This window comes from Musa acuminata, chromosome BXJ2-3 (genome assembly GCF_036884655.1).
Source record: "Musa acuminata AAA Group cultivar baxijiao chromosome BXJ2-3, Cavendish_Baxijiao_AAA, whole genome shotgun sequence".
NCBI classification, from domain to species: Eukaryota; Viridiplantae; Streptophyta; class Magnoliopsida; order Zingiberales; family Musaceae; genus Musa; species Musa acuminata.
In genome coordinates, this window is record NC_088340.1 from 34,905,460 (window position 1) to 34,917,024 (window position 11,565).

Below are 11,565 nucleotides of genomic sequence, written 5' to 3' on the forward strand. Positions count from 1 at the left end.
TGGTACTTCTGCACAGTCATTTATTAGTTTGGTAAAATGAAACATAATTGTGTTCATGTTCTTAGCATTGAAGTATGAGCTTCAAAATTCAGATTCACTTGAGTATTCAAAATCTCATAGAAAAATACACATTTAAATCATTGGCTGAGTGTAGAATTACATGTTTCTGTCAACCCCTGCAGCATGGTTGTCTTTGTAATAAATACCCAGGAACTCAAACTACAGTATAGCTAGAGTTATGGCAAATCTTTCTCTAGCTTTTTATTATATCTTCTAGTGATTAGAGTGCTGCAATCAAGAACGAGAAGGCACGGACCGTCACTTGATTTTCTTGTTCTTTTCGTGCAATGTTATTCTCTGTGAAGATGATCAACTTCTGTAGGAAATGTATGAAAGCTTCCTATCAAAAGCAGCAATGTTCTTCAATTGAGAAAACGTGTCTGCTGCATTAAAAGAATGGGCAGCAGACAAGTCCCGGAATCTGTTCCTGCATTTTTAGACTTTTTGTTTTATGAACTCTTTAGGCGTAGGCTTTTCATATTGTTATTGCTTTTGGTCAGTTAGAATTTGATTTATGGAGCTAAGAGATGATAACGTGTTAATTGAATGCGTCATATCATTATGATATTTAAGGAGAATGTTTTTATTATTATTTTTGAATCGATTATGGTCATGTAAAATCGAATCGACATCTATCTCGAAGTATATTTTCGTTCAGAATTTATCAAATTGTCGGACGCACTCATATAGATTTTTGTATGGAATGTATCAAATAGAATTAAGTATCCTCATTGACTTACACAAAAATTTCTGCTAAGGGCATTTCTTTCTCTCCTTCATGCTTGATAACACTAGAAAATTTGGATCAGGTCAGATCAATTACACCATCAGTTTGATTCCCAAGATTGATTGTATCATATTGGTCATCATATTGGTTGTAGAAAATTTGGATCAGGTTAGATCAATTACACCATATCAGTTTGATTCCCGAGATTGATTGTATCATATTGGTCATCATATTGGTTGTGGAAGAAGTGACTAGTTGCTTAATGTTCAATAAAAAAAACGGAGTTTGATCCAAGCTGAACTCCATCGTGACTCAAGTCGATCGTGTCTTCGACTCAATCGTATCTCTTTTTGTGCTTTTCGATCGTGTCTTTGACTCAATCGTATCTCTTTTTGTGCTCGATGTATCCTAAATCATATTCTACGTCCAATGCGATTTTAGTAGTTCAAGCATCTCCCACACACTCGACATGTCCTATAATCAAATAAAAGTGTGCTCGATATGAGCTCAACACGACCTCCACGGTCAAAACATCTTCTCATACTCGATGCATCATAACAAGATATAAGTGTACGATGCGGTTGATGTGTCTCTCTTAGGCCGTCGTAGTTGAAGCATCTCCTCATGCTCGACATCGCCTAACCAAACAGAAGCATGTGCCGAAAACATCTCTTAGCGTTAGATGCATCCTAATCTAATAAAAACCACAACAACTCTTACTCTCTCCGAGGAGCCAAATGTATTCCTTACTGGTCCTTCTCTTGTGGCTCAGTCCGAATCCTTATTTTCCGGAGACTCTAATGGCTCTTTCCACACAAACTTGAAGATGAACGAACTAGTTTTATTATATGACCCCCGGAATTGTGTCATTGCTCTGCCTGTGTGCTCTTATAACATCTACATTGATTTCATTTCTCCACTTTAATTCTCCTTTACCATCTGAAGCACCAAATTATGCAAAAAAAAGATTTATCTCATTAAATCAAGTTATAATTCAGGTTCAATAGGAAACCATCTCGATGATAGGATTAAGAAAATTCAAGTTCGAATTCTATGATACCAACAAAGTACTGATTGAATCGATCGTCTTTGATTCAATCGATCGTCTTTACGTCCGTGATCTCAAATTTGAGATGCTCTTGGTTCCCTGTATGTGTGTAGTATTTTGCAACGATACAGTATGAAGTTTGATCAGAGAGCAATTCAGCGTGATTGGTGCAGACTATACAAGGCAATTAATCAAACAAAAATCCACTCGGAAGAGCTTCATCAAGTACAAATGAAGAAATGATACAGCATCGTATGGTCGATGGCACATAGCTTTGTACACGAGAACTAACATGAAACAACATATACAAACGGAGGCTCAACATTCATCTGAGCCACTTATCGACACAAAGAACAAGTGTGTATTGACAATTAGGTTTCTGAGATGTTGCTTGGTCTTGATACAAGAAAGACTGGGAGGCATTTCTGTATCATCAGAGAGATCTTTTCACCAGCGAGAATGTCTAACATCTTGTGCCACTCTCATTCCCGCTATTAGCACCTGATTCGGTGGTCACAGGCTGTTCCGGTAGTCTTTCTTTGTCTCGTGGACTTTCATGGCTTGTTTGCCTTGGATCCTTTCCTGCTCGACGATCCTGAAATCAAATATACAACAGAAGATAGAATGAAATATCAGAAAATTTCAGGATGAAAAGGAGTTTACTGCCAAAAAGGAACTCAAAATAGAGGTCATATGTAGAAGATACTCTTTACAAGACTGAAATAGAAAAGGCGTCTGAAGAGAAGATAATGGCACAATATGGCACTTAGTTTCTACTGGAAAAATAGGTAAATAGAGTACCAATTGTATTTTTCCATTGAAATCATGTTCTAATAACAAAAGAAAGTGCATTTCTTGAAATTCTAACTTTCGAGCCACAACCTAATCTTTACTGCATCAAATGAAAAAGAAAAAAATAAAGCGTTGCTAATCCAACAGGTATGATGATTACTAAAAGATCTAAGATACTTTTTTTGAGATGCTAATCTAAGCTGGTAACCTAATCTAACCGCCAAGATAACCAGAAGATAAATTGGAAACTGGAGCAACCACACAGCTAGTGAAATTTTTTTTTTTCAAGTTTCTTTTTTTCAGTTGTTTTTCTTTTCTTTTTTCGGCGCGTGGGGGGGGGGGGGTGGTGGGGTGGGTGGGTTGTTAGGTGTATCCGAGCTTGAAGAGTAGCACAAGAAGTATCAAAACATAGGTACTATGATACTAAAATATATAATAAGTAATAGGACACTTAGAATGCAAGGAGAAAAAGCAGGGAAAAAAAAAAACAAGGTTTTCGGTAACAGTAACTTGCATGATGATGAATCGACTTACATCTCGGTACGGGAAATCATCGACTTCAAGCATGTGAATAATATGTCCCATCTTTGGCCTCTTCCGTGAATCAGGATCCACACATCGTAATGCAACTAAAAGTGTTCTTTTTAATGCCCTTGATGATGGTTTCTCGGGAATTTTTGGATCCAAGACACCTTCAGAATTTCGATTACTTACCATTGTCTTAAGCCAATCTACCAGATTAACCTGAAAAACAGATACGACTCGATGATTACAATTAAGTAGCTCTCAGACTAACATCTCAAACTTTAGCATGCAAGATTTAAGACTAACCTCGCCTGGTGGTCTGCTGTAGTCGACTGGACTCCGACCAGATATTATTTCCATGATAAGAATGCCAAAGCTATATATGTCACTTGACTCATTTAACATACCAGTGCTAGCATACTCAGGAGCCACATAACTACAAGCAAGAAAGAAGCTAATGTTATTTATCAGTCCTTGCAACAATATACTTCTTCCATGTATTACAAAGTTGCAAAAGACAGTATTCACGAACCCAAAAGTTCCCATCACACGCGTGGTGACGTAGGTCCTCCCTGAGCCTAGTAGCTTGGCCAGTCCAAAATCTGAAACCTTGGGAATCCACTGCTTATCAAGCAGTATGTTACTTGATTTAATATCTCGGTGAACAACCTTTGGCTCTAGCCCTTCATGCAAGTACAGTAACCTGCACTTGAACATTTATGGTCTCATAAAGAAAGAAATTAATCAAACATTATATATGTCAAGGTTAAAGCACAATAAGCAGCACAGAAGTTAGAAACGTACCCTTTTGCTGTACCAATTATAATGTTCATTCGAATTTCCCAAGTAAGAGGACTAGAAGGACCAACATCCCCATGAAGCCATTGCTCTAAATTCCCATTATCTATGTATTCATAAACAAGCATCCTAAATTGCACAGACAAAAGATTAGAAATTATCTTTGTTTCAGTTGATTTCCAACACAAATGTGCTGGAATTACATCATAAAAGGACAAGGATAGAAACTGATAATATACCTATGTTCACCTTCTGCACAATATCCTAGCAATCTCACTAGATTCTTGTGGCGAACACGTCCTATTGCTTCCACTTCAACCTTAAATTCCTTCTCAGCCTGGCCCCTGATACGACAAGTGAATAGGTCAAATTAAGTCACCGCCTTGGATAATACTATATCTGTTCTTGGATATCTAATTGGATTAAATTTTTTGTGCAGATAAAATCTCCTCATTCATTAAGATGATACAGAAATTGGGTTACCTTTTCCAAATGGGATTCATGAAAATTATGAATATAAATGACAGATCCCCTACTATAACATACTGCAATTCTGCCACTTGGAACTTCTAAATTTCTTTAAAGTAACTTTATTGTAAAGTGAAAATAAAATGAATTTGAAGAATATGAAAACTATTTGAGTGCCTTGATCTGAAGTATATTTGACATGGTTTTCCCATGATACGGGTACTGAGGTGAACGCATACACTAATATTGATGCATGAATATAAATAGCAATAGATACTGATTGAATTCCTAGTCCACTTACAATTGTAACCTACAGAACTGCTAATTATTCTAATATCAGGTCCAGTAAAATATTCTCTTGCCAAATGAAAATGGAGATTTGATAGTAGTTGGAACTATTTCAATACTTAAACATCATGCATTCAACATTGGTTTATTGTTGCTAGTGATACACATCTCTATCAGTTATATAAGCTCATCTATAGAGATGATTGTAACAGGCTTTGTTATAACGGACTTGTATCTATTGTTAACCTTCTGTGATATCAAGTATTTTGTGGCTAAAATTTCAACAAAAGATAACTTCTAATGTCTAAATCCATTCAAGGAAAAAACATCATAATCGCTTCATTGCAAATCCCACAAAAGTTCCAATTATTACACCTGAAAATCCATCCTTCCAGCACTTTTACAGACCATTTCTTGTCAAAATGAATTGTAATGTTTCTTTCATGGAAGTCGCAGATAGCATCAATCGTTCAAGCTTGTCATTTTGAAGTCTACGTAGATAAAAGATCACCTAAATTTCTTACATCACCATCTTAAGGTACAGTGTCAATCATTCTAAAAAATAATCCAGAATACCTATCTTGGCAAAACAAGATCGCTTCTTGGCAATACTCTTTCGTCATTGACCAAGGGAGTTTTAACTCAAGCGGTTTCTCTTGCAACCAGCCAAGGTGGTGAAACTACCTTAATGAGATCTGTGCTTCTCAATCTAAAGCAACACTAGTGCATATGAAATACAATCTTCAAACATCAAAGAAAGGATCTTCTAAACTGCAGGATTATCTGCACAAAATTAAATCATTTTCAGATCAGTTAGTAGACACTGACGAGGTAGTAACTAATATAGATCTCATCGCTTGTGTACTGTGTGTACTGTTTGATCTAAGATCTGAAATTGATCATTTGTTGTGATACAGTCATCCTCAAAGTTAAATAGTCTTTATAAGCATAAAAAAAAAAAAAGCAATGTGAAGGCTTCCATGTTCAAAATCAGAACTCTAGCGACAACGCAGGGTGGAAAGATCAGTAACAAGACTGTCCAAGATCTAGACATACAGCCAACAAATGCCATCATCACTTTGACCAGAGCCAGGTGTTAAACTTTCACCCAACATGGTAGAAATGCTTGCTTCATCCTCAACAACTACAAATTAATGTTGGTATCCAGATTCTGGTACAACCAATCACTTGACCTCCAATTTAAATCCCAATTCACAGCGATTATGCCGGATCTGGGCCAAGTGCTTCTGGATAATGGTAATTGTTTTTCCATAGATCGCACAGGAAACATCATTCTTTCAACTAATACTTGGTCATTACATCTCAAGCAAACCTTTACTTTCATCGGCTACAATCTTCTTAGTACATCAAAATTTGTCTGATAATAATGGTCTGACATAGGAACGTAAGTTTACATTTATCCCTATAATTTATGTCAGACGACGCTCCCAATAAGTTTACATTTATCCATATAAATTTATAGGGATGTAAATTTTGATGACTTGAGGAAGAACATTGTTACAATGGGAAGATTACTCGTTTGTTACTTAATTGATCAAAGTTCAATTTGTGAAAATAGTGTCTTTACTTTGTAAGGATAAGACATCGTAAATTTATCTTCCTCAAAAAAACCCCCCCTCCCCCTTTGGTGAGAGCCTCATGCATTGGGTTTGACACTGTACCTTAAGATATATTGCACATGGATAATTTTGTTGCATTGGTGTTAGCCGTCTCTTCTAACGAATATTTTGTTGCAGAAATCTCTCCAAGAGGTATATTGCACATGGATAATTTCATATAAGGAAAATCGACAGAAGACTGTCTTCATCCCGAACTCATTTCCCACATCTATATATGCACATGCTAAGGCTAAGGCAGATGCAAACTATCATCTTTATGCATTAACAGACATACCAAGTGGCAGTAGTTAAATTGGTTCTGCTGTTCTACATGCAAAATCAATTTGAAATAAGATCTTGATGAGTAGGTCTAATGAAAGATTTTGTGCTTAAAATTCTACAGAATTATAATGACTTGAGTAAGTACCTGTTATTCAACAAGTTCTTGACTGCAATCTGAGTGCCATCTTCCAAGACACCATGATAGACAATGCCATATCCACCTTCTCCAATGACATTCTCATCTGAGAACATGCCGGTCGCTACCTCAAGCTCCCTCAAGGTGTACCAGTGGCCCCAGCCCAAGTGGGACACCTCAGGGACCGAGGCCGGCGCCTGGTCCACCGACCGGCTCTCTCCGCTCCCATGCGACGACCCGCCGCTGCCGCGCTCTGGGTAGGTGATGCGGTGCTCCTTCCCGGTCTCGACGTGAATCCTCTGCAGCATGATCGGCTTCTCCTCATCTGGCTGCTTGCTGGGCAGAGGAGAGGGCTCGGCTTCGGAGGAATGGGAAGGCGCAGATCCAGCATGTACTTCTTGGATTTCTTTGGGGACTTTAGGGATGGTGTGCTTCCGGGAGGAGCTACTGCTGCGCTTGTAGGCGATCCAGAGGGAGATCAGGAAGAGAAGGAGGACGAAGGCGACGCCAATGCAGATGCCGACCACAGCCCACAAATGGAGCCCAAAGATGACTGTTTTCTTCGAGAGATCGTAACCAGACATCGTTGCCCCCTCCTTTGTCTTCTTGGTGGGAAGAGAAGCTCAGCTGTTGCAAGAGACTGCGATCCAGATATGGAGATGCAACATGCGTGGAATCATAACTAGTGGGGGAAAAAAAAAAAAATCAGATTTTGGGAACAAAGTCGATGGGAAAAGGTGTGGAGAAGAGCAAGTTTTGGATAAAGATCAAATCTTGGAAGAATTTGGTTGCTGTGATGCTTAGAAGAGGAGCAGAGGAGGTGGAAATCTAGAGGGCGAAGAAAGATTCCAAGTCCCTCGGTGCTTGATAGTCTGCAAAATTGACAGTGGCAAGGAAAGAGACCAGCACAGATAAATCAAGAAGGCAAAGTAGCAGAGCTACACTAAGCCATTAACGGAGGAAGAAGAAGGTAGGCTGTGAGATCCAGCAGAATCTTCAAAGACAGCAACAACGAGGGAAGAGAGAGAGGCGACAGAGAAGGGCATTGCAGCCAATTCAAGGGGAGGAGAAAGCGAGAGGCAAAGGTTTTGCAGCTGTCATGATGGGACCAATGAGGAATAATAGCAGCAGCCTCCAACCCACTCATCAAAGCACAGTCGACTTATTTATTCTACTCAAACTGCTCATACTGTGGTGCATCAGCTCTTCTGAAACTTCACACTGTGATCACACATGTAGATGATGGATTGCAGTGTTCCAGTGTCAAGGCGATAGCCAAATTACAAGAAGCAGCAGATCACATGCTATTCAAACTCCATGAGTATGAACATATTGAACAATGAAGTGAGCATTTGATTCTACTCTAAAGAAAGAAAACAGCTCATCAAAAGACATCTCTTTAGAAAAATACTTTTTTGGTCCTTGGATTGGGTCATGCTCGAGAGGACAATTCAATGGTGATCATTGAATAATCGAACACCCATCCCTTCCTACGATCAAATTTCTAAAGCATCTTATCAAGTAGAATCTTTATTTGCTCTTGATTTGTCCCTTTTAATTCTATCTAACTTGTTGATGTTGAATGGTCTACATCTCTAATTTGGAATTCACAGCTTGTATATGAGTAAGATGGTTTTGACTTCAGGGGAACGCAAATCTCGATGTTACCATTCAACCCACCCTTGCTTACACCGCAATTCACCACGATTGAGAGACCAATTTACTATGGCAGGCTATTGAATGGGAGCCAGCAATATCACAAACACCAACCGGGCAATATTAACTTGAACGAGTTTGGGTTGGTGAAGTGGTACCATCTCGTCTTCGCTCTCTCCTTTGCGCGGTGGGCCGTCGTCTTCTCTCTTCATATTGCTTGATGTCCTGAGGTTGAACACGACGCCTCCTGGAGAGAGAGGCGTCCGTCGCCATTGGTAGGAGGGGCGTTGTTTCAGTGGGAAGCACGCGCAGACGCTGTTTGATGGCAGTGGCCACCTCTCGCCTGCGTTCGCGGGCGCCTGCGTTTTGGATCGCATCGTTTTTATTGCTTCTCCTACAGTTACCATGGGCGCCGCACCTACGGTCATACCGCATTTGACTGAATTGCGGGACCCACTCGGGCAGCCGACCTCGGCGACGGCAAAGATCGGTGGATGAGCGGGTAGGCGACCAAATAAGTAAGATAAATATTGGTCGCTCGAATTTAAAGCGTTATATATATATATATATATATATATATATATATATATATATATATATATATCCCTTTTATTTTTGTATTTACCGATCTAAATTTAAATGTAAGAGATATAATAAAATTAAAAGGACTTAACGTATACATCATAATAATAATTCTCCATATGGATTATTAATACTCTTCCAAAAACATCAAAACAGTGACGTTGAAACTCCAACTTACCATTAATTATCCTTTCCAAGTGTTTCTATTTTTTTTTATTTTTAAATTTGTAATTTTACATTTATTCATTTAAATTTAAGTGTAGAAAAAGAATAATCAAATAATCAATGAAAATACATGAGATATTTTATGTGACCACTAGGCTTAATGGAATAGTTGACATAATAACTTTATAGAGGATAAACTACGTTAATAGTAGTATGACTTATTATGTTTTAGATAGAGTATAACTCGTGTGATCCTTATAATACATATAAGAGATATTATGTTTTAAATATTTAAAAATTCAATACTTTATAAAACTTATAGGTACACAAAATTTTAGTATTATAAATAAAATATATGTAATAGTTAGATATTCAGAGTGAGATATGTGTATTATCAAACTTTTTTAAAGATAAATATGTTCATTTCTAAACTTTCAAAGGATAGATATGTAAAAAATAATTCATTTTGGATATAGTAAGTATATACATCTCCCTCTGATCTCTCTATAACCGTTATTATTAAATATCTAATTTAATAATAATATAACTATTTTCATTAAGATTCATAATTCATTATCATGAATTTCTTCATTAATTATGTTTTAAATGATTTCAATTTTTTATTTTTTATACATGAAATCGTTATTATTAAATTAAATATTTAATATCATTAAAGTTTTTCATTATAGTTCAAACGTTATAAATTTGAATTAATTCTTGAACGTTATGAATTGATGATAATAAATGTTCTAGATGGTAGAACATATATATATATATATATATATATATATATATATATATATATATATATATATATATATATATATATATATATATATATATATATATATATATATATATATATATATATATATGAGGATTTTGGTCATTCGGCTCAATCATCTCTTTGAAGGGAAAGAGTTTTCTACACAATCTAAACGAGAGTTCTGAGCCGAGAAGTGCCAAAATTCAAGAAGAAATTTATGTATAAATTTTTTATAATAATGACCGGAGGTACGTTATTTTGTTTCCGCATCAATTTTTATTGTGTTTCTATTATAATGATTTAGAAATACAAATTGGTTTCAGTAATTTCTGACGCTCTATTCAAATATTAATATCAATGTCTAGCTCAATGCGACTACGTAGATATCGAGGTCCAACAGATGAAGAGATAGAGATTGAGGGGGCCACATGCCATCATTGAACTCTTTCTTATGGTCATAGTTTCAACGAGGGACAATGGGCAAATCTGTGGCACCAAAAGCACCAACGAGTTAGGAAGATGAGAACATGAAACCCTATTATCTTCCGATGAGAACTTTTTGTTGGGTCGGTCTTCAATTATGGGGCCTGAAGAGTTGGACCGAAGAGTTGCTTTTCAGTGAAGCAAACTCTAATGTGCAATCTTACCCAATGTTTTCAGTAGTAATGATCGAATGTGGACATAACAAAAATACAATGTTAATACAGTAATTATTGCATGCGGACATAAGCTCAAGTCTACGTTCATTCCTCTGCACGTAGTTGCTCATGCATTAAGAAACGTGCGTGATTGATGTACATAGTGCGTGACATGGAGCACTATAAATCGGTGTCCATTCGAGTGCATTGCATCCGTGTCCATCGAAGACACTCTACGTAATGCAAGGTGAATGAATTCATTGAACGGTGAGCCGTACCCACTTTTCGCGATCACAGAGCACAAAGGGAAAGTGGTGCTCATTGTGGAGGGGCCCATACGGAATAATATTAGGTTGACACGGTTCAGTGAACCACCACGAGATCAAGACACATGGCGTGTTTATGGCCAAAAGAACATGGTAGGAAAGAACCTTAGTGATCCCTACCTTCGTGTCTCCCAATTCTTGATTGCCCTTTCTCTGTCTTCCAAAAGGTCACTCAAGAAAAGAACTGCTAGTGTAGGAGGAATCTTGTTTAGCTAGCAATACGGAGTTAGGGAACACTATAAATCTAATTTGTTTGTAATAAAATATTAAAAATAAAAAGCAGATGAAAAAAAATATAATAACGATGAAGGAGAATGACACGTGGATTTGGTAGTCGGCAGCGCACAGTCTGCGAATGTTGGGTTCAACCTAAACTTAGAGCTCATAGAATCCAATCCCCCGAATCGTGAGGTCGGCAACGGAAACATGGAATGAAAAGGAAGGAGACGAACGCAGCGAAGACGACGACGCTGTACACGACTCATGTCGGTGTTCCCTTCGTCATCGTCGTCATCATCCTCGGCCACTTTCTCCGTTTAGGGTCGACAATGGCCGATGGAGCGGACCGGAAACAATGAACGCGGACTCGCGGATTCGATGGTCCGTGAAGCGGCCAAACCAACGAATCCGGGCACGACTTTGCTTCCCGGTGTCCTTCGACCTTATCTACCTCTTCTGCTTCGAACAAC

The 11,565-nt window shown here is 37.8% G+C and overlaps 1 protein-coding gene across 2 annotated transcripts; it reads right to left on the reverse strand.

The window, feature by feature from the left end:
* Window positions 1–2,022: 2,022 nt before the first annotated feature.
* LOC135607887 (probable serine/threonine-protein kinase At1g01540) lies at window positions 2,023–8,065 on the reverse strand. Of its 2 annotated transcripts, XM_065100071.1 has the most exons (7): window positions 6,753–7,999; window positions 4,190–4,294; window positions 3,957–4,079; window positions 3,685–3,855; window positions 3,459–3,588; window positions 3,162–3,371; window positions 2,023–2,430 (listed from the first exon to the last, which is right to left on the reverse strand). In XM_065100071.1, the coding sequence occupies exons 1-7, from the start codon at window positions 7,325–7,327 to the stop codon at window positions 2,299–2,301; spliced, it is 1,446 nt and encodes a 481-aa protein (XP_064956143.1). In that variant the 5' UTR covers window positions 7,328–7,999; the 3' UTR covers window positions 2,023–2,298. The 2 variants fall into 2 exon arrangements, with proteins under 2 accessions (XP_064956143.1, XP_064956142.1); XM_065100070.1 differs by having other exon boundaries at window positions 3,459–3,855; window positions 6,753–8,065.
* Window positions 8,066–11,565: the final 3,500 nt, after the last annotated feature.